Genomic DNA, 23799 nt, shown 5'->3' on the forward strand with positions numbered 1-23799 from the left:
CATTTTACCTTTTCTGATTTTAGAGGATTTTTACAAACTTTCTTTTTCTCTCTCTTTCTCTCATTCTCTCTCTCCTTCCCCTCCCCTCCACTTTTATTTTCCCTTCTAAGGGTGGGAGGTGGGTTTACTACTTGGTCGTTTTATTTAGAAGGACAAAAAAAGAAAAGGAGGAAGGGAAAAAAAGGAGAAAAAAAAACAGATGAACTTTTAGTGACGGGGATTTTAAAGAAAAAAATGAAGAGTTGCATTATATGTTTCAGACGATATCAACGCTTAAGTTATTGATTATTTATTGCTGTTTACTTTTAATAATTTAATTTTTTTCTGTCTAAATAAAAGAACTGAAAAGCAAATACGAACTACGGTACGTTGCTGTCACTTTGGGGTGTTGTAGTGATATAGGGCCAAGCTCTCCTAAGAAAGACATAGGTATCAAATTTTATGTCCAGGGAACGGAAAGGATATCAATTTATTTACTTTTTAATTTTATCATCCTGGATGGTTCGACATTATGGTTGTTCTCTCCTGGACACCGCTTTGAAGAGAAGCATGGATTTGAAGGCTCATAGTTTGATTCCCTACTCAGCCATGAAGCCCACTGGGCAAAAGTCACATACTGTATATACTCATGTATAAGTCTAGAGGTTTAGGTCCAAAAAATGACCCAAAAAACCTAAGTCGACTTATCCAGGGGTCAATGTAAGTACTGTATCTTGACTCTTATTTAAAAGGAGGAATGATCACCAAGTGAAAGGCAAGAGAGTATAATCTGCCCTGGAAGCACCAACCCTCTCTATCCTCTTATCCATCCAGCGATAAGAGTGAGCTGGAATTTTGTAGGTTCTTTGACATTGTTTTGGTTTGCTTCATCCTTTTGATCCCTTTGCTATATGCCGCTAAGTTTTACAGTCAGCTTATCCACAGGGTCATGTCAATATCCATAATTTTAGCCCCAAACTTGCCCTTGAATTATACACGAGATCGACTTATAGTTGAATATATACAGTACTCTCAATTAAGGCAATGGCTGAACAAATTGCACCAAGAAAACCCCATGATAGGTTCTACTTAGGGTCACCGCAAGTCAGAAACAACCTGAAGGCACACAACAACAAATCCAAATATCATCAGCATAGAAGGTTACGCACTGTAATGTTTGAGGCCACACTCAAAAATGCTTTGTTACTACATTACAGTAATGGGTACTGAAACTTCAGGGATCCCTCCTTCCCCAAATTAACACATTATCTAGATTTTAAGGAGCCAAGGCATTCGAAACAAAAGGAAACCCATTCTCAGCAGCACTACTAGTGTTGCAAAAAAAAAAAAAAGCACTCTCCTATCTCAAAGTGCTTCAGATATTTTATTGCATAATGTCTTCACCACAACACCATGAGAAACAGGTATGTTTTCACTTTACATCCCTGGAGTTTGGGAAGAGGGACCTTGTCCAAGGCTTGGATCTCTGGACTACAATCCATCCTTTCCCTGGAGATGTATCTGGACTGAGTTTTCCTTTGCCACAACTACCTCTAAATTGTTTCCCACTCCAAATATAAAGAGCTCAGTGTTTCAGAGTGTTTTGAATTCACAAGAGTTGAAAATACAGTTCCACAAGCTTAGGCAGGTTGAAAAAAAGAATCAAAAGTGATGAGATCTGAGGACAATTTAGAGTCTGAAGGCCTTGGCCGTAAGAACGACAAAAGATTCAGATTTTGGAGAGGGAAGTAGGCATCGTTTTTGTCGTCCAGAGATACCAAATGGGGCTTGATAGACAGCATTCACAGCCTGGAAAAGTTACCCGCCATGCTGGCTGGGGGATCCTGGGACTTGTCCAAAAGTAACTTTTCCAAACTCAACCTGGTAATATCGGTAGTGGCACTGCATATATGACCCGCTATCCTCCATTTAGCCTGTTTTGTTATGCTTCCCAGGATGTTAACCTATCCTCTTGCTAAGGGAGAGCAAGTCACTTTGGACAGGTCTCTTCTGACAAACAGACCTTAGTGGGACCCGCCATTTTGTTTCCCAAAACCAGTCACAGGAAATCCTTAGTAATGGCCTCCGCAAAGTTGGGGGCAGCCATGAGGATGCCGATGGAGCAGACAATGTGGATGAGGGCAAAGGTAACCAGGCAGAGGCGGTCGACGACAGCCGCCGCAAACTTCCACTGGCTACAAGCAGCCTGAGCGGCGTCCCGTCCCCGGAAACACTGTGCCACGAAACGCAACTCCTCCAAGATGTGGCCTAGTTCAGGGCTGGAGAGTAGCTCCTCCGGGGTGGAGGCCTGAAACTCAGGGGATGGAAGGAAAGGCCGGGGGATGTCAGGGGGTTTGGTGGGGAATGCCACTGTCGGGACACCCATGTAAGCGAGGCTGCCGTTGTTGATGGGGACGACAGGGGCAGCCTGCTGGGTTGGTGTGCCTCCCCCTTCGCTGTTTTCCGAACTGCAACTCAGCAGACTGGGGGTGCAGTGGGGCCGCCCCACTGGCTCCTCCCCTGGTTGGCGCATGCGCAACAGCCAAGCACCCCAACGCAACACCACCACCTGCACCTGTGCGGAAGCAAGCCAAAGAGAGAAAGAGAAGAAAATAGAAGAAAATACTGTGAAGAGCCCAGTGAGACTGTTAAGATTTCACAGAATAAGGATACCAAGGATTCCAAATTAGAAATGAAACTTACCCATCTTGGCATGCACCCGCCATCAGGGTCGTGGTGATGGTACTGGAGCACAAAGACTGTGGCCACCACCGAGAGAGCCACCATGCCCATGGTTGTGGCGAAGTATTGCCCTGGAGCGGGGAGAGAGGAATTGAATGCAGCTCAGACGCAGGGATATAGCAGCCATGTTGCTTTTTTTTACTACACTCGAGATAAAATTCCTCTACTGTTCTTACCAGTACCCAACACATGAGTCAAGATGCAACAAGTGCACACAGTGCTACATGCACAGTTCTGCATCCTTCTACTATTGGCACATATGAAGCCCCGGGAGGGGTTGGAAGTAAAGGGGGAAGGCATTCAGATACAGAGAGGCAAGTGGTCTCAGTTCATGGGGGTGGCGGGAAGTGAAGGTGTGCTCTCACATGGAGCGCACTTAACTTTTCCTTCCTCCACTTTGTTATCTCAATCACCATCCTTCTGTCTTCTATGTTCAACAGCTGCCACCTCTGGGGGCAAGACACGGCCAAATGTGGGGAGTTTCTGGACAGAGAGCAAAGGCAAGAGAATAGCTGCCTGTGTCTTTTACATGAGTGCAAGTTAGTACCATGATGTTGGCCACAGAACAGCAATTCTCAGGGCAAACCCATGGAAGAAGAGGCCTGCCAATGGATTTGAATCAAGGACCTCCATGCTGGACCTCCAAGTACATCCCCACCAACATTTCACTGATGGGAAACGTGTGTCCAGGTAACATCAGAGTGTGTCCAAGATGGCCAAAGTCAGTAATGAGGAAACTAAAGACACAAACTAGGAAAGGTTGTATCAGTTTGCTTTTGCCTAAGCCTCCTTTCCTATCCTCCTTGCTGAGTTAATGGAGTGCAAACTACTTCTGCAGTTTAAACTCAATTTGCAGCAATGGAAGTAAGCTGTTGACAAAGGTGGGAGTGGGAGGAGGAGAGAGAAACCAGGACACCATAAAAGCAGCTGAGATGACAGAGGATTGATTTGGACTGTCCCTCCCAAACTGGGATAGCCTGAGGGTAAACATTTACAGAAATTCCTTATCTCAGAGGCTCAGTTGCTTATCCCTTGGCTGGCAATCAAACCAAATTCCCATCACTAGACATACTGGGAGCCCTTGAGCTGAGATGCCAAGGCTGGTCAAAGATTAAGTTCCAAAGGTTATATAGTGCAGAATCAAAGAAAATCAAAGTGTGCAAGTGTGGCCACTGCTAAAATCTATGCACTGTGCAAGCTGGGGGGAAACCACTCCCTCATTTTCTTTCCAACCTTCCTATACTTTCCCAGTATGCAAAAAAAGGATCCAGACAGGTCACTAATACACATGAATATTTTCATGCCACTGGCTGTTAATGAGTTCAATCATGCTGCTAAGAAGGACTCCAAAACTCATCTCCTTGGTGGCGGTGGTCCAGATGACTACACTGTCCCCACCCAACTGGTTCTTACTGGGCCCTCCATTGCGTACCTATAAGTGGGATGGAGTCCGAGGTGGCGGGCATGACCTCTGCCACAAGCAGCATGAAGACGGTGAGCGAAAGGAGGACGGTGATGCCTGAGAGAAGAAGACAAGAGAGAGAGAGAGAGATTACTACCTCACAGAGCAGACAGGAGCATTAGCAAGACTGTGGCAGGAACCAAGGAGGCACAGCTTTTTAACAGAATTGTTTGATTTGTCTTCAGTTTGGTATCAATACTAACCAATCACCCAATATGGGTAACTTTAGGGCTGCCATAAATTGGAAACAACCTGAAGGCACACAACAACAACAGCAACAAACGTTCTTCTTCCCCATCCATTCCCATTGGACCATGAGAGCTTTACCCAGTGAAATCTTCTCTCCAGAATCAGCTGGCAAAAGGAAGACCAGGAAGGTCATGGCGGAGAGGAGTAAGCAGGGGACCAGCATGTTGAGGGCATAATACAGAGTGCGCCGGCGCATGGTCACGGCGAAGGTGACATCCAGATAGGGCTCCCGACAACATTCGTAGAAAACCTTGTTCTGAGTGCCAGGTACACCTACAAGGAAGGCGGGTGGGGAACAAGGGGGTGTTGCTATCAGTGGGAGTACCCTTACAGAAAAATATCCAAACCTGAGAATTGAAAATGAGAATTCCTCTTTGCAGGTTATGAGATGGGAAATGTTCCTCAAATCCAGTCTCAGAACTGTGAAAGCAGTACAAGCAACCTATCCTCCGACAACTCTTTCCCCATGCCATCAAACTACATCTCTGGTGGCCATGCTGTTCAATAAGAAAGTGGTTTATAAAGATGTAAAATGGCAACTCCGTACTCTTATGGATTAGCGTTCCTGACTGCCACTTCTAATTTCTCCTTCTCTTGCAATCCAGGGAAAGTTTGAATGTACAAACCACTATAGCCCTGGAGTCCCATCACTTAATTCCCTCCCATTACAGTACATTAGGAGTGCTTTGGATTTTTGCATCATGTATGCTACCTATATTTTAAAAATGCCCCATTTCCAGGTGGTTCAGTTAATCTACATATATACCAAGTTATAGCTTTCTAGCCATGGTAATGCTAACTACTGAAACAACACAGTTTGTCAGTCTGGTATTTTTGCACAAGAAAACAAAGTGAAGGAAGGAAGTGACATAAAGGGAATGAAGGGTCCATGAGTATACAGAACGGCCAAGGGTTCGGCGGAGGGGTCCTTCCTTACCCATAAGGTCCCATTCGCCATTGGCAACGTAGCCGGATGTATCCGTCTCCAGCATGCGCAGGTCCAGGAGCCAGCCATCGTAGGTCCAGGAGCCAAATTTGAGGTCGCATTTCTGGGTGTCGAAGGGGAACCAGCGGACGTCAATCCGGCACGTGCTTTTCAAGATGCCTTGGCAGAAAAAGGGGAGTTAGGAAGAAAACATGCCCAAAGGCAACACAAACCGCGAGTATTGCAAAAATTGAAACGGTCTCCCTCACCAAAGTTAAATGGTGACAAAAAGGCGACAGAAGACACAAAGACTGTATTTTATAAGACACACAATTGTACAAGCATTTAAAAAACTGGCAGCAGAGGGAGCCCTTGCATAGTTTATAAAATCTTTTATCATTTAATCATAAATGTCTTGAAAAGGTTTAATCTGTAGAGTATATGTTTTTATCCATCATCTTGAGAGCCTTGGAGAGCTGAAAGCACCTTACAGAAAAAGGGAGATATCCTTCACAGTCATTTGATGTAAATGACGTTTCAGAACCTTCAATGTGTTTCTCATATAAGTAGGTTTGCCAAATCTCTGACCACAAGTCCCTACCTTTCATTTTGTCTGCATTTTATTCAAAACAACCTAAGCCCTGTGTGTTGAATGGGGCTCCGCCAAACGCAACTCACCTGGAGGAAGCCATTGGCAATAACCGCTGGAGTTGACCAAGATGTGGGTATGGAAAGTGGAGTCAAACTCTTCGTTGGCACTGGAAGATAGATGGGGCAAAGATAATAAAGCAGACATTGACTCTGTCTGGAAATCATAAGGACGGACTGTCTTATAAAAGACAGAGGACTAAAGATATGGGACCAGTATTTCACAGATGAAAATTGGGACAGGTGGAGCCCAGCAACATCAGAGTTTGGTCAAGATGGCCAAAAACTGTTAACAGGAAAGCGTGCACAAACTAGGATACCTTGCAGCAGTTTGCTTTTGCCAGAGCTGACAGGGAAAGGCAAGATTAGGCTTGGCCTGTCCTCTTTCCTCACAGATAAGTTAATGGAGTCCCAACAAGTTTTGCACTTTGAACTCAGTTTGCAGCAACTGAAGTAAGCTGAGGACAAAGCGAAAAACGAAAAGGAAGAGAAACAAACTGGGACTTTTTATAAGCAACTCAAAAAGCGGGATGGTATGAGATTAACTGGACTTGTCTCTGACAAACTGGGGCAGTTAGAGAGTATGATTCAGTAATAGCCAGAAATACTCCTTTCATTGGAGGCGATCAATCCCCATTTCAAGCAGGAGGCTCGAACATCTCCCAGAGTATTTGAAACCATGAGAGTTGATATGGGAACTAGTTCCTTACAAATCTCACAGACTCCTAGAGGGATCCCTCGTTCCTCTGGCTGTCTCAGGGAACGAACAAGATCACAAAATGCCAGAAAACGTCCAACTCACCTGTTGTACAAAAGGATGTCAGGCGTCCAGAGACGGTCAGGTGAAAACCGGAGACTCTTCACGCCGGGGTATTCCGATTCATTCCACCGCAAATAATGATCGTACCAATACTGAAGAGAGAGAGAAAACAGCAGTCATGGAGCTTACCAACCATTCTGGGTTGTTTTGCGTTTTAAAAAGAGGGAAGATGCTGCCACTGTTAGCACCCTTCAGTCTGAAGCGACACAAAACATTTATCACAGTGTGACCATTATTTGGGGCAAAAGAGGCGAGCTTTGCAAGAGCTGAGCTCCTAAGTCCAAAAGCCAGCATTATTTGCAAGCAAAAGGAGGCAAACCTTTGAAGAGCTGAGCTGCTAAGTTCAAAAGCCACCATTAATTGGAGGCGAATGAAATAAACTTTGCAGGAGCTGAGCTACTAAGTTCAAAAGCCACTTGTTAAAAAACGACGTGAACTTTGCAAGAGCTGAGAAGCTAAGTACAGAAGCCACCATTATTTGGGTACAAATAAAGTGAACCTTGCAAGAGCTGAGCTGCTAAGTTCAGAAGCACCTTTATTTGTGAGCAAGCAAGATGAGCTTTGCAAGGTGCATCTGGATTCTTTACTCTTTCAAACTTACCATTTGCAGCCAGACGTTGGTGGTCAGAACTTGGTTCTTCTCATCCTACAAACAGAAGAGTGGAAAGGAAAGGGGTTAAGGAACTTGACGGCCACCTTCTGTACGTTTTGCGAATCTGTAGCTATGGGATGAAAATCAACGTGTTGCTGGTTTAGCCTTCAAAGACAACCTTTGCAATCCAGCTTAAGAGCACAAACAACCTTTAACTCGTCCATCTTTGAAACAGCTGGAATGAAAGTACAGTGGTACCCCGGGATACGAAATCACCACGTTACGAAATTTCCGGGATACGAAAAAATCCCATATGAAAAAACTGTTTCGGGTTACGTTTTTTTTTCGGCTTACGAAAAAAATTTTGGTGCTTTTCGGCGCTTTTTCACACGAAATCGCGGCTTTTAGCGCTAGCGCCTATGGCTTTTTTGGCTAGCGAAAGATTTCGGGTTACGAATGGCGCCGCGGAACGGATTACATTCGTAACCCGGGGTACCACTGTATCTAAAGGGCTTTAATGTAAGTATAATATTTGCAAGTGGATGGGAGGAAGAACCATATATACTCGACTATAAGGCGACCGCATGTATAAGTCGAGGGCAAGTTTAGGGGCAGGAATTAAGGATTTTGCTATGACCCAGGGATAAGCCGATTGTAAAACTTAGGGGCGTATAGCAAAGGATCAAAAGGATGAAGCAAACCAAAACAATGTCAAAGAACCTACAAAATTCCAGCTCACTCTTATCGCTGGATGGATAAGAGGATTGGTGCTTCCAGGGCAGATTATATTCTTGCCTTTCACTTGGTGATCATTCTTCCTTTTAAATAAGAGTCAAGATACAGTACTTACATTGACCCCTGGATAAGTCGACTCAGGTTTTTGGGGTCATTTTTGGGACCTAAATTTCTAGATTTATACATGAGTATATACAGTAGATTTCTCTTTTTTCTCTTCACATACAGATGGGAATACTTTTTTCACTTAGACCAGGGGTCGGCAACCTCCGGCCCGCGGGCCGGATGCAGGCCGTGGAGGCCTTTTGGCCGGCCTCTGCCTGCCCCTGCTGCCGCCGCCGATTCCGGACTTAGACTCTTAGAAGAGGCAAATGTTATAGGATAGATACTTACATTAAGGCCCTTTCACACATCTCTTTTTCAATATCTGGAAAGCTACGACTTAAGTAACTAAAAACATTCAGAGAGGCAAGATAATGAAAGAACAGGCTACTGTTACAGTCACTCACATTTTGGAGATGCATTCCCCTTTCCTTTTCTCACACTTGCAAACCCCTCACATACTCATCTGTCTCTATTCATCCACCCAGCTAAGAGGGACTGCCTCTTCCAAAGCCTTAGATGAAGCATTTCTATCATACTCTCATCATATAGGAGGATAATGTTTATATTAATGCACACCCTACTTCTTTCACACACAACAGGAGAGAGTGGTTTTTGCAAGACAGCACTTGAAACAATATATACTTGTACCACCTAGCCATAGTGGTTTCCGAGTTGGACTCAGACTTCAAGAGACCAGTGTTTGAATCCCAGCTTAGCCATGGAAGCCCACTGCAAGACCTTGGGCATGCCATGCTCCCTCAGCCTGAGATGAAGGCAATGGCAACACCCCTCTGAGCAAACCATGACCAAAAAAACCTGGACCTGCGTGATGGAGAGGTGTGAGTGTTGAATGGGACTCTGGGGGGACCATGCTTAACCGTGGGAGTGAGCCAATGTGGTGTAGTGGAGCAGAACCTCATGAGACGAGGTTCAAATCCTTGTTTGGCCATTGGTGAGCTTAGGTAAATTGCTCAGCCCAAGAGAAAGGCAATGCAAAGCCCCTCTGGAAAAAAAATCTGACCAAAGAAAGCCCATTATAGGTTGGGCCCTCCGTTAGCCACAGAATCACAGAGTTGGAAGAGACCCCCAAGGGCCATCCAGTCCAACCCCATTCTACCATGCAGGAACTCTCAATCAAAGCATCCCCATCGACAGATGGCCTTCCAGCCTCTGTTTAAAGACTGTTTAAAGTCAGCAAGGGCTTTTAAGGCACAAAGCAGCCAAGTTAGATTTTGCACTAACAAGCGTGGAGAAGACTTTGCTAGATCCAGAAGATCAGTTGAGGGCAATGCAAGGTCAGATCTTAACTTGGGTGCCATCTGCACACACAACCCACTTCCCTAAAAGCCACATTTCTGCTCAAGGCTGCTTACCACATCCATGATCTGCATGAGACTGAGCGTGAAGTGGACCGTGATGGGCTGGGCGTCATCCCCCACCGGCCTTTCCAAGGGCGTGTAGTCCTCCATCAGGTCCTTCAGCAGCTGCCGCTGGTGCATGCCACCTTGGGACCCTGCAAAGCAGACACAAGCAAGAGTCCCATTAGCCCTCTCTGGTATCCAGGCTGAGATGGTTTGTGGGATGCTCTCCTTCATGCTTTTTAAGATCACAACTGTGAAGCCTACCAACCGGAGCTTGATACGAATTAATGGCTCAGGTGGGTGGACGGACTTGCATTTGTCAAGAGACAGAGCCATGGCTGCAAAGTGAGGGTGTGCCAGGATTTATACCATTAAATCATGTTGTTGTTGTTGTTGGTGGTGGTGGTGTTATTCCACCACTCAAAACCATCTACGTTAAAACATAGCTAAAAATTCACAACGTGCAAAAGTTTAACACGTAACTATACTATCCCTAAACTAAAAACAGCTCCAAACATAAACCATTAAAAGGAAAATTGCAAACAGGAACTCCAGCATGTAATGCATGCAAGGGCCTTTTTCTTGGGAGCAGTTGGTCTTCAAAGGCTTGCCAAAACAAACACTCTTGCCTTGTTTGTTAGAAGACAGTAATAATAATAAAAGTAATAATAATAATTACTTTTATCCGCCTCTCCGATACGATCGATACAGAAGGGAGGGTGCTAGTCTAATCTCTTGGGAAGCGAGTTCCAGAGCCTGGGAGCAGCCACCAAGAAGGCCCTGCATCTTCACCAGACGTCCTTCTGAGGATGATGGGACAAAGAGAAAGACCTCCCCAGCATATCCCAAAATGCAGGCAAGTTGTAAATCCTACATGGGTTCCAGTTTCAATACATGGACTGCTTGGTTATCAGTCCCACTTATTCCTCCGAAATCAGGCGTGGACGATTCACAACCTCAAAAATTAGGAACTGATGATGATGATGGAAATGACACTGTCTTTTATCATCTTTTTGGTAGGACCGCTCTGACATTGCCACGATTGTAACCTCCTTGCTCAGGGAATTTCAGCCACGGTTTGCCTTTGTATACTTTACTGTCTTTCAAATTATTTATGACTTGTCTCCTGTTTATTGTGTTTTAGGATATGCTCACTGGAGGGGAAGTTCTTCTTTTATATAAGCCCAGCCAGGATGGGAAGAGGGGGAATTACGGGCGATTTTGAAATTTAATAACAAGAATATGCATAAACACTTACATATCTCTTCCAAGCATTTGGAGTGCTTTGCCAGCATTAATGCCTCGCATGGTTGTCATAACTAGGTAAGTCAGTGTGGATTATCCTCCAAGCAATGATGCAAAGGGAGGAAGACTACATTGCTGGGTGTCCCTTATGATAAGAAGTGTTATTTACCAGAGAGCCACAAAACATGTCCCTTATAGGCCTAGCAGGTGTCCTTCATGATAAAGGATGTCCCCATTTGAGGGTTGGAAAGCTTTACCTTCACAAAGACCATGACAAAGGTCCATCACAAAGACCATGCACCATGTAATTTATGAACGTGGGTGCTATGTACATTTTACAAAGGACGACATGGTTATCTTAAATCAATATCTTCATTTAGTATTTCAGTAAAACACAAACTTGTCAATAGCTGCTTCTTGACTGTCAGCCCCTGCATGCCACCAATTCGGACAGTCCTGTATTTCTGTTTCGAAAATGGGTCCAGTGAACACAATATAATCATAGCACTATGAGTCCATTTTGTCTGCCATGGCTCCATCCTATGGAATCCTGGGATTTGCAATTTAGGGAGGGATAGTTAGAAAGGATTCCCAGCCAGAGAGCTCTGCTGCCTCTCCAAACTACAAAGCCCAAGATTCAACAGGAGGAAGGCTGAGAGACAGAGCACCACATCCAAGACCATCTGGGGAGCACAATCTCAATTAGACATTTCCTGATCCGAATGGAGAAAGGACCTCATTTTAAGTTCCTATCCCAATACTAATATTGGGCCAGTTCTTTCCAGAACCACTAGACTACAACTCCCAAGTGACCAACCAACTTTGCCAATGGGGATGATAGGAGCTGTAACCCAGTGCAAGGAAGAACATTGCAGTCTCTCTCTGCTCCAGGATTCATCGCTGGCATGCCAGCCTTGCTTTTGTCATCATCTTAATGCTACGGTCTACGGAGGATTGCTTGCTGCTGCCTCAGGCTTTGCCGAGGGCAATGACAGCCGACGAAAAACGTCAGCAGTGGCCCCAAGGCACCGAAGATCCAAAGCCAGGCCCAGACGGAGAAGACATCCCCAAAGGATGCCAAAGGCCCCAAAGATGGAGCCATCAGGGTGGAAAACAAGGTAGATGAACCCCAGCATCGCATCTCATGTGCACAAAAAAGGTACGGAGGTGTATTGGTGCATTTTGTAATCCTTCTGTTTTCATAAGGCCTCAGCACAAGCATCATATCCACTCTGCATTGCATTCATACATTCTGCAAAAACCCCTCCTGTCCTGATCTGAAAGGCAATGGGGAATCTCTGTTTTAGAAGATCCATTCAAACGAAGGGATAATTGATTCAGGATGTGTTCCTGACAGTTCAGAAATGAAATTGCCCACCAGTTGCAGAGTGCAATATCTGCGCAGAGGCCGCGTGCGGCATAGAAACCCCAGTGCTTTGCATGCATTTATTCCCACAGTTCAGCACTGGAGAGAGAAGGCATTCCCTGAGAATCACACCATTCAGGCGAACAGAGTTGTGTGGGCTTTTAATAACACTTCATTAAAACAAGAAACCTCAAGTCCCAATGCACCAGATATCTACTTTCTAATCCCCCCACCCCAGCTTTTAAGAAATCCCTTCTAATAGTCCATCAAAATCTGCTTCCTAGAACCATCAGATCTGGTCATACTTGAAAAACAGAGGACAAACCTGCCCCTTCCTCTTTGTGTCAGCTTTTAGAGATTCCCTTTAGATATTTACAGTCCTAATACCTGAAAGTTGAAGCTGCTGTGGGAAACGGACAGACAAAACCACCAACTCAGACAACAGTGAAATGGTCATTTCAGGTAGGAGAAGCCTGTCTCCATTTCTGAGCTCCGTTAGCAAAATCGAACTTCCATGGTCAGAGGCAGTGCATCTCGGAACACAAGGTTGTTCTTATTACAGTTGGCCCTCCTTATCCGTGGATTCAAGCATCCATGGCTTGAAAATATTCAGAAAAAGTATAAATTCCAAATAGCAAACCTTGATTTTGCATTTTATATAAGGGATACCATCCTGGAACCAAACCCCAGCAGATAACAAGGTCCCACCATATTTGCCACCAAGTGGACTTCATCCAATGGCAACCCTATGAGTGAGAAACCTATAAGGGTGATCCACTTGCCCTGCTCAGATCTTTCAAACTCAGGGCAGCCCTCTTAAAATGATGATGATGATGATGATGATGATGATGATGATGATGATGATGATGATGTACTGGAGAAGAGTTGTACATATACCATGGACTTCCAAAAAGACAAAACGAACGGCTCCAAATCAAGCCTGAACTCACCCTAGAAGCAAAGATGACTAAACTGAGGTTGTCATGCTTTGGGCACATCGTGAGACGATGCGACTTGACAGAAATGGCAATGATGCTCGGTATAAGGTGGAAGGCAGCAGGGGAACTAAGAAGACCACATTACAAGTGGTTTCGATACATCGGCCCTGAATCTGCAAGACCTGGGCAGAGCTATTGAAAGCAGGGTCTCTTGGTGGTCCTTCTCATAGGGTCGCCATAAAAAGAAGCCAACTTAACAGGGAACTAGCAAGAACAACCGAAGGTGCGGGGAGATATATATATGGAATTTGTGGTCCTGGTAAGTTTATTGAATTATCAGCCTTTCACCTCAAGTAGGAGAAAAAGGATTGTGATTTGGGGGGCTTTCTCCACATCTCTCTCGGCTCATGCTAGATCTCCGGCTAAATGTTTTACACACTGGATCCATCCCTGAGCAAGCGGGAGGGAAGAAAAGAGGTATAGAAAGCAAAAAAGGTGCTAAGGTGTCCCCTTTTTAACCTGAGATGCTAAACCAAACTGACAAGGCAGCCTGTTCCTCCCCGACCTTCCAAACAAACAAAAGGCTCTGCATAAAATCCAACCTGGCAAGCATAAAACAACACAGCTAAGGTGGAAGCAGAGAGTAAGAAGAGGAGGAGGGCTACTCCAGTTTTGCTCTCCTTCCTGCAAAGCATGAAAGTGGAGGGGTGGAAAAGAGATAAAAAGCATGTATTTAAACACACACACACACACATAGCCACTGTCACAGATAAGCTTATCTTTGCTGCAAATTGCAGGATTAAAAAAGAAGGGTTGCATCTAGGTGAACGCTGGATTGTAGAGCAGAAAGTGAGATGTGTTCTGGCTTCTTCAGAGATAAAAAATGAAGTATCTAAGGCACAGATCTCCCCATCGGAGAGGGCAGAGAGAGAGAGAGAAAAGGAAAGCACATCATTTTCAAAACCTGGTCTGAAGAGCTGTGGCTGAGACGCTCACAAATGCTTTCTCTGCCCTCATTCTGCCGACTCTCCGTCTCAAAGGCGATCCACGCTCAGAGCTTTGCAATTTCCCCCTTTCTTAATTTTTCAAGGCACAGGCGGGACGTTATTTCGTGCCCCGGAGGCTGGGAAGATTTCGAGAACAAGAGAAAATAATAAAGGAACGCGCAACAGCGCATAGGAAGAAGAAAAAGCAAATTACCTTGGAAGAGCAGGCAAACGCTGAAGGCACACATCCAAAGGGACCATTCCATTGCTACAACCGGATCAAAACGGGGCACAAGAGCATTCAGAGGGTGCCAACCAGGCCATCCTCATCCTCACGCTTCGGACAGGCGGGCAAAGGATGCGCAGCTTGCGGAGGACGGCGACGCGAATCTTTATTTAGAAGAGAAAAGGTTCGGGGAGGGGGAAGGAAGGGAGAGGGATGAGGAGGCAGAGAGCGAAACATCAGTGCCTACTGGACAGTTTTCAGCTTTCATCAATTCAATCACTTGGCTGGCGCTGGAGAGGTTTTAAGAGCGGCCCAGGCTCTCCATAGGGCAGCGCTAATAGGAGTTGTCAGGGGCACCATATCGCTGCATCCCTCTCCCTTTAAAAGCCCATTAGAGATTAGACAAACAGATGAAACGATAAACAGAAGAGATGAACCAGCTTAGAGAGAGAGACACAGAAAGAGAGACAGAGAGAGAATAAATATTGTCAACATTCGGAGGGACAGACAATGTAAGATAAAACCAATGGTGGAACCTTAAGTAACTACAAGTCCTGATTGTAAAAGAACTAATTCCCAAACAAGTGTTCAAAAGAATTATGTACACATGTGCAGAAAATGATGATAAGCAGATGAAAGAGATTTGAGAAGCAGACTAGAAACCAAAAAGCAACATATACCATATCCAGGAGATTGAAGGACTTAGATTTAGTCCAGAATGCATTACAGTTATATCTCAAAGATCTAAACCACTAGCTACTGATCCTAAATCTATGAAGGGGACCTGAGCATGGGCAAAGTGGCTACTCCCCTTCATTTCACTTCTCGACAGCTTCCACATTATTTGAAGGTTGGGACGCCATGCTTTGGAAGGCTCAAAACTCAACCCCTAGTTTTGGAAAATGAGCCTGAAAAGATGTGGTTCAAGAAGGCATTTCAAGAGGGTTTTGGGGTGTTTGAAGGCTGCAGATGTATTTACTCACAATATCTTAGGGTTGGAGGGGGTCTCAAAAGCCCATTTAGCACAAACTCTTTGCTCACTGCAGCAAATCTGGAGCTAGAGTATCTCCAAGAAGATACCCGTCTGGTTTCTCCTTGAAGACCAAGTGAGGGACAGGCAGTTACTCCTGGTAACTGGCTCTGAATCAAAATTGACTAACATCCATTAGTTTCTTCCAATATCCAATTAAAATCTACCCTCGTCCCTCAACCAAGTGCTACTCTTTGGATCAGCAGCACAACTGGCATCTTCCGGATATCGGTACCTACCTCATAGCTTGCTCATTCTGGGCAAGATGTCTTCAGAGATGGTTTGCCATGGTCTTCCCTGGAGACGGAAAGTGCGCAACTTGCCTGAGGTCACCCAGTGGGTTTTCCAAGGCTGAGCAGGGATACGAAACCTGGCCTTCCAGAGTCCAAGGCTCAACGTGCTACAACACGGTGGCTCTAAAAATGGAGTTTATCCAGATGTTCAGAGGGAGTTTGCCATTGTCTTAGTCTGAAGCTGAGAGAATGTGACCAAGAGAATCCAGTGAGTTTCTGAAGCCAAGCAAGGATTCAAATCCTGGTCTGGCAGAATCCTGGTCCAACACTTAAAAACCTGTATAGGACTCTCACAATAAGTCCCCAAATATGAAGATGGGGAGGAAGGCCAGTTCCATCCTTTGTCAGGAAACCCACATCAGTCCCATCTTCTCACCCAACCCTGGGCAAACTACATCTCCCATTGCTCTCCACCACTGGTTTTAGCAGCACTGTGGCCTTTAGTTTCAGGTTTGGAAGAGAATTGCAATTTGCACATGTTCAGAGGCACTTTTTTACCTCAATAGAACCAATTAAGAACTGGAAAGTGTGACACATCAATGCTTCGCCATGCTCACGGTCAAGAGGCCCGAATGGCGTTTGTTTGGCTGTGAGTGTGCCCTTAAGATGGGCCCACATGGACCAAAGATGCAGTTCTTGGCTTTTCCCTTCTCAGCACCCATTGCCATCCCGCCTTTCAAACCCACTGCAGCAGAAGAAGCATCCCTGCGCCACTGCGCATGAGAGAGGAGACGGCTTCCTTACTTTATAGCTGCGCTCTGCAGTTTCTTCAGACCACCTCCAGGCCCTGGGAATGCAAAGAAGGGCTGTAAATTGTACCTGCTACACAAACCGCTTCGGATTCCCGACGGGGGCCAAAGCTGTAATTGAAATAAGGTTCTTGGCACAAGGACAGCATAGATATATATATATATATTCCAAGCAGGCAATGAAGGTTCTCTACTCCCTCTCCAGCCACTAGTTGGAAACTGAAAAAGAACTGGCATTATGCAGTGAATGGGAGTCAAGATTTAAAAGCAGCCGCAGACTCTTGTGTGGTCTCCAGTGACCATCAGAAAGGAAAGAACTGGCCCACATACCCTCCGACGTTTCACAGAAGAAAACTGGGAAATGTGTGGCCAAGCAGCATCAGAGTGGGGTCAAGACGGCAAGCTATTAATGAGAAACATGTAAAACTATACTTTCCTTTCTCTCCTTCTGAGTTAACTGAGTGCTCCTGTGCAGGAGCCAAAACAGAGCCAAGAACAACTGAGAAGCCCAGGATAGGAATCAAAGCTTTGGTCGAAAGAGGAGGACAGGTTTCCTGAGCCCCAAGTGTATAGAATCACAGAATCATAGAGTTGGAAGAGACCCCAAGGGCCATCCAGTCCAACCCTATTCTGCCATGCAGGAAATCCAAATCAAAGCATCCCTGACAGATGGCCATCCAGCCCCTGTTTAAAGATCTTTAAGGAAGGAGACTCCATTACACTCCGAGGAAGAAGGGTGTTCCATTGCCAAACAGCCCTTACTCTCAGGAAGGTCCTCCTAATATTGAGGTGGAAACTCTTTTCCTGGAGCTTGCATCCATTGCTCCGGGTCCTAGTCTCTGGAGCAGCAGAAAACAAGCTTGTTCCCTCCTCAATATGACATCCCTCCAAATACTTAAATAGGGCTTTCATATCCCCTCTTAACCTTCTCTTCTCCAGGCTAAACATCCCAAGCTCCCTAAGTCGTTCCTCATAGGGCTTTATGGTTTCTAGACCCTTCACCGTTTTAGTTGCATCAATGATGGGAGAGAGCGATTCTGTGGTCCAGACAGAAAGCCCTTTGGAGATAGATTAAGTTATTGAGCTGCCAGTTACAGACCTTTATCTTCCTTTGCCAGGCTCGAATAATCTAGAATTTTACTTTGAATGACCCTTTCACAGGGGTTGTCTAAGACCACCAGAAAACCCATATTTCCGATGGTCTTAGGAACCGAGACATCGCTTGGGGGTCACCACAACATGAGGAACTGTATTAAAGGGTTGTGGCATTAGGAAGGTTGAGAACCACTGCTTTAAACTATGGGGGTTTGGGATTTGGACTCTTAGGACGCATGCATCATTGAAATACCATACCTCCAAAGTGACTCGAAACAGCTTTATTTTGGCCTGTCTGTAACAGGCCAAAGCCTCTGACAAAGAGACCCCCTTTTACTTGCCTCCTTGTCCTGTGTCTAGCTGGAAGTCTTTTTAATAGCATCGGAATTGGGAGGATGGTGAAGAAGGGTGGGAGAAAGAGATTTCTAGTATCAGGTTTGAAGTAAACAGCGCAAGAAAGCTTTGTATTGGAAAGAATGGGATTTTGGTCTAGTTAACCCTATGGACCACAGGCAAGGCAAACAGCAGCTGCCGAGTCAAATTCCCTTACTGAGCATGAATGAACAACGGCAAAACAGAGTGAAAAGAGGACAGTGGATACGTCTATTTTCGCCAACAACCCCACATTACAAAAACACAAAATAGATCTAGCACAAAAATAGAAATCATAAAGAAAACTAGAGGCGGAGAAGGATCACCCTTGGATGCATTTTGGAAGACCATTTCAGGCAGTCTTTGGAAGGTTCAAAAATGTTTTTGTTTCCTTACGAAAGGCTCACCCGACATGGTCGTTTCATTTCACATGTACATACTGTTAAATCACAGTAAGAGGTTTGCATGTTGAAAGATGTCGAACTGCTCTTCCTTTTCGTGGTGCAGAACCTCTCCCTCTGCTTTCCGTGTTATTTCTGCCTCTGGTACCCAAATTGTCTGTTCAAGAAACCATGCTCATGAGTCCTCTGCTTCGTTCGCTGAATTACACCCGTATTTTGGAAATCCCAACAGGCTCGAGACACCGAAACCTGCGTCTTTAAAAGGTACAAGCAACACGAGAGCATGAATACTTAAAACCTTTCCCTAGTCTCCTTGCTGCTTTCGCACACAGATTTTTCTCTCGCTTTCCCCTCCCGTTTAGCACAGCTTTCTCTCTTCCACGTTTCCCTCTTCCCTGGGGAATCCCTATCGATTTGACCCAGATAGTAGTCACAGTCAAAAGCTTTTAGAAGCATCAGGGGCTGTTGGGCTGCAGAGAAAGAATGGAGATTTCCCTCTGTTCGGCTCCCTGCAAGAGAGTCCCTGGAGATACAATGTCTTATGTCTCTTCCTTTTCATTTTGCTGACACTAGCACCATTGCAGATATCTGCAAGCAGGCCTCAAGCTACAAAACATCAGAAATCTCTTATCTGAACAACTCAATCCATTCGATTCAACTGTCCTGATTCGGCTGGAGCATCCCCAATCAATCCCCTGCCTTCCCACTTTTTCAGCTGCTTTTAAAATGTCCCGGTTTCTCCTTTTTCCTTCCTTTGCTCTCAGCTTACTTCAGTTGCTGCAAACTGAGGTCAAATGAAAAAAAGGAGTTTTTGCTCAGCAGGAGAAGAGAAAGATGAGGAAAGCCAGTCTCGCCCTTTCCTCTATGCTCCAGCAACCTCTCTTGTCTCTCGACTCCTATTCATCACTTTGCCATCTTGCTCGCACTCCAACGTTGTTTGGTCACAGATGGAAACGAGTGGGATGCAAATAAATAGAATAATAATAATTTTCACCTGTGAAATATTGGAGGGTTTTTGGATCTTGTCAAGGGTTTTTCACCTTCTTGGGATTCGGAATACAACATAGTGCGTATATCCCCCTTTCTGAGCTACCGACAGCTGCGGGTATAAGTACAAGAAGTTGATTAAAATCTGTTGTTGCTGCTGTTATTGTGCACCTTTGAGTTGTTTCCTACCACAGGGTTTTCTTGGCAAGATTTCTTCCAAGGAGGGTTGCCATTACTCTCCTCTGAGAGACTGTGACTTGTCCTAAGTGGGTTTCCATGGAGGGACTGAAACCCGGGTCTCCACAAAGTCATAGTCCAATGCGCCCTTGCACCACACTCCTGTTACAAAATGAATAGGAAGCAGACCTTCCAGGCTGCGAAACAAACCATTCAAATTGCTTTGGATTGAGCCAAGCGACTAGACTAGATTTAGCCAAGACTTTGGATTGAACCAAGTGACTAGACTAGATTTAGCCAAGACTCTGGATTGAACCAAGTGACTAGACGAGACTAGACTCTGGTCTAGATTTTAAGGCAGGAAGCCATCTCTCCCAGAACTGGTGACTTGAGACTGTTTTGACCTCAAATGTTCATTTCTGGGACTGCTCTGTACAAGACGTTCACCTTCTGTCTCCTCTACCAGCCTCCCTTCCTCCCAACCCCAAGAATGCAAAAGAGGCAAACTAAAAGACTTAGCCGTTTCATCAATAAATCAATTTATTTAAAAGAATATGTTACAATTAGTTACACTAATTGACTTTGACCAAACAAATTTTAGAGTGGTTAGCTCTAAAGAAAAATGAAGAATGCAACACTGCTTGGAAATTGTCTTCTTGTTTTGTTTGTTTTAAAAACCTTTCCTTCCCACCCACCCCTCTAATTTTTCTTCGTCTTCTTCACATCTCAAAATTGCAAATAAAAATACAAGATACCGCAATGAAAATTACAATTCAGAGTCCTCTTGAATAAATTAACAAGGGAGAGAGAAACAGACAGACAACACGCGCGGCGTCGAACGATCCTGGGCTTGTAAAAATGACTGGCCAAAGACAAACACAAAAATTGGGGATTTGAATGGGATCCGGAGTTGGATAGGGAATAGTTTCCAGCCTAAATTTTGATGAGAGACTGTTGGGTTAAAAGCTGGCAAGGGAAGAGAGATGGTCCCCAAATGCACACATATAATGTGGGGCCAGGAGCAGGATCACACATGTTGTGTTTGACACACACACACCTTCTGCTCAGCGACACACAAGGGTCAGCCTGGGCAGATGGTCGGTAATCCAAGAGGGGTTCTCGGCTGACGCAAATCCAGCCTTCGCCCAACGGAGAAGCCAAGGAGAAAAACCCCAGAAAGCATCAATGCTGAAGCAGCAAGATGGCATGGCATGCACCAAGCCAAAAGTGGGAAAGAATCTCAATGGAGATGTTAGCTGGATAATACCAAGGCAAACCCTTGGTCCAGCTAGTATGGCTCAGCAGCATCTCTCCTTCGGTCTCAGGTGCACTCCTTTGGCAATCCTGTTACCAGCAATACTTTTAAAAAACGGAGAAATGGTATGCGTTCCGCATACAAAGCTCTTCCTCCGCTACGAGAAAACGCAAGAGGCTACTCACAGATGTTCTGGGGATTTGTTTTTTTAAAGGTAAGCTCCAGAAACCATCCTTTATTCTAAAATGATTTGTCTTTTTTCTCTCAGCTCTGGAACAGCTAACACTAGAAATGTGCTGGAATCCTCTGTGGCCCTAGCTTGGATGCCTGCTGGAATTTGGGTACGAAAACAGCTGCAGAATTCAAAGCATTCGCTGCAGGATTTTAAGCTTTAGCCACAACAGAGCGGGTATGTTGTTGTGTGCCGCCGAGTCGTTCCTGACTTATGGCAATCATGGGGTTTGATTGGGGCTGAGCAGCCATAGCAGCTAATGTAGCATTGTAACACATTAATGTGGAATCGTAGAAACCAAGAGCGGTGGGTTTTTCACATACTCCTCCACCAACTAAGTATTCAATAGCATCGATGGAACCGATGCAAACCGAAATGGTTGCTCCTTCCACTTGGCATCTTGCTTTTGGCAGCACTGTGGGGGAGCCATGTGTAATCTCAGGGTTCAACAGTCTCCCCTAAATTTATGGGGGCGGCTGTAGTGCCAGAAGCCAAAGCCTTGAGGCTGCCCATTGCTGACGACAGCATTTGCTTCTCCGCAACAGCAAAGATACATGGTGGCTGCTTGAAAAGGCTGATCCTGTTATGGCTGGATAAGGGTAGCCTTTCTTTCCCGTTCGTTCGCAGCTACTGAAACGCAGCTTTGAATCCGAAGTGGAATGCTTATCCAAAATTAAAATAACCAAACAAACCCATGCCCTGACCCATTTTAAAGCCCTGCTTAGCTTACGTGGCGTGTGAGTCTTGCCTGCAAGGATGGCATGGTGAGCAATGCTTCCCATTTAAAAGGAAGAAGAGAAGTCACCAGCTTGGAAACAAAAATGAAGATGCATTCAAAGTAGTCAGAAAGATGTGTTTGTTGTTTTAGAAAAAGACACCGGACGTCTGAAACGGAGGGTGCAACCGGAAGCAGGGAAGGGGAAAATGCATGCAAATGGTAATGTGCAAAAGACACTTAATATTTCCACGCAGTCAGAACGATTTAATCTGGAGTACAAAAAGTGATGAGCAGCAAGGCGAGAGGGAGATGTCTTGCTTGAGGCAAGAAAACAGCCATCAGTGCTTCTCAAACATGCATCGCAAACATTCTGGAAGGAATTGGAAGCAGCTCATTTTCCTGATTCAGAGCAATCTCTTCCTTGACAAGTGAGCGAAGGAACTGCCCAAGTGTGAAGGGGTTCAAAAGGGATCTTTTTCTCCCCTCGGCCATTTGGAGGCCTGTGCTACATCACTTTGGAGGATGCGCGTTCCAATTCTAGATGCAACAGGGTTCAAAATCCCCTGGACATTAGAAGAGTAGCATGTCAGGAAGATATGGCAACAGCATGTCTCAATAAGGCGCTGGCTGTCTATAAGCAGTGAATGTCTACATTATACACATACATGTGCAAAAACAGTGTTTGAAGGGAGACAGTCACACACACCTGTCCCTGCACCAACAGTATTTTACACTGGGGTTTTGAACAGGTCCGTGTCCGAAAGAACGTCAGAATTCAGAAAGATGAGATGCCAGTGAAGATGGGCAGTGAGATTAATTCTCATCAGCCCACAATGTGTGACTTTCTTTCATTTCACTCAGTCATTCGATAGGATTTCTAATGGCTCCCCTTCAGCTGCAATGATTATCAAAGCACTTGCTGAACTGCAAGGTTCACTTGCATGATTACACAACTTGCTGCCTGTATGCGCTATCTCTCTCACACACACACACATACACACACAATGACTCCTTATCAGTGATGAACAGGGATTGCTGCTACCAGGTGCTGATCTGGAGGGCTACAGAAGGAGGCCAAATAAATATACTGGAGAAGGGTTGCTGTAAGTGCTCTTTGCCATAAACAGATGGAGTCCTCAGGTTCAGAGGCAGTATACCCACAAATGGTGATGGGATGACCAGAAAGCCACCATTTAATGGCCCTGTGCACGGGCTTCCTTGGAAACATTTAGTTGAAGGAAACAAGATGCTGAACCAGATGGGCCTTCAGTTTAATCCACTGAACTCTTTTTGGAAGGGGCAGGAAAACTGGCACTTCCATGGCGAGAATACCCCCCACATCACACCATCCTAAATATCCTCCGCTCTTTCCTCCCCCTTTACTATTCCTCTTTAGAGGTTTCCACATTTCAGAACGCAACTTCAGAAGGGCAGCTGTGCAAAAACGTGCAGAGAGTGAATAATGTATGTCAAAGTTTCAAAACCCGAAGTCAATCTTTTTTGGCAACTGACTGAAAATATGAGACAGTGCCAGTCAAGGGCACATCTCCATGCCTCTGGGGAGCAGTAGGCTGGCCTATAATGTGAGCCGGTGAAATGGCAAAGTGTGATGTTCAGTGGTACAGGCAGCCAAAGCATTTAAGGCTTGGCCTTTCGCTGCCACTAAGCCACAAAAAGGCTCCATCATCTACCACACATTGATTTGCACAGACGCATTCCAGCGCCATTGCTGCACATTTTAAGCCTGCGTTTTTAAGGCAATGTGCAAAATACCAGGAAGCAAGGTGGAGGCTTCCAGGCAGACAGTGCTGTACTAAACCGGGCTGAATTTCCCTTTAGTGAACCCAGTTATAACCCACTAAACTGTTCCAACCAGCAGACAGGAAAACCGCTTAACTCTGGATACAAAAACCATGAAGTGTGGAAACACAAATGGCTTCCAGGTAACTTTGAAGAGATCTCTTTGCAAATGTTTTCAAGGTCCTGGGGCAATTTGACTTCCTCGCCTCCTGCAAAGTCGCTACAATCTGTACTACAACCACCTTAAAGGGTCTTTCTCTGTCCCCAGTCCTCACTGGGGCCAAGGTCCCTTTCGGTCTCTCACATTCCCT

General features: G+C 45.2%; 1 protein-coding gene across 4 annotated transcripts; it reads right to left on the reverse strand.

Annotated features, from left to right (window-relative positions):
- Positions 1 to 683: 683 nt before the first annotated feature.
- Positions 684 to 17126, reverse strand: LOC121915378 (neuronal acetylcholine receptor subunit alpha-7-like). 4 transcript variants are annotated; one of them, XM_042439594.1, is made up of 12 exons: positions 16447 to 17126; positions 15649 to 15883; positions 14368 to 14543; positions 9631 to 9770; positions 7427 to 7471; positions 6808 to 6917; positions 6036 to 6115; positions 5370 to 5537; positions 4511 to 4705; positions 4154 to 4240; positions 2683 to 2792; positions 684 to 2554 (listed from the first exon to the last, which is right to left on the reverse strand). In XM_042439594.1, the coding sequence occupies exons 3-12, from the start codon at positions 14417 to 14419 to the stop codon at positions 2039 to 2041; spliced, it is 1503 nt and encodes a 500-aa protein (XP_042295528.1). In that variant the 5' UTR covers positions 14420 to 14543; positions 15649 to 15883; positions 16447 to 17126; the 3' UTR covers positions 684 to 2038. The 4 variants fall into 4 exon arrangements, with proteins under 4 accessions (XP_042295528.1, XP_042295529.1, XP_042295530.1 ...); XM_042439595.1 differs by lacking the exons at positions 15649 to 15883; positions 16447 to 17126 and having other exon boundaries at positions 14368 to 15630; XM_042439596.1 differs by lacking the exons at positions 14368 to 14543; positions 15649 to 15883; positions 16447 to 17126 and adding an exon at positions 10298 to 11237.
- Positions 17127 to 23799: the final 6673 nt, after the last annotated feature.

The sequence above is a fragment of the Sceloporus undulatus genome, chromosome 9 (genome assembly GCF_019175285.1).
Source record: "Sceloporus undulatus isolate JIND9_A2432 ecotype Alabama chromosome 9, SceUnd_v1.1, whole genome shotgun sequence".
Lineage (NCBI taxonomy): Eukaryota > Metazoa > Chordata > Lepidosauria > Squamata > Phrynosomatidae > Sceloporus > Sceloporus undulatus.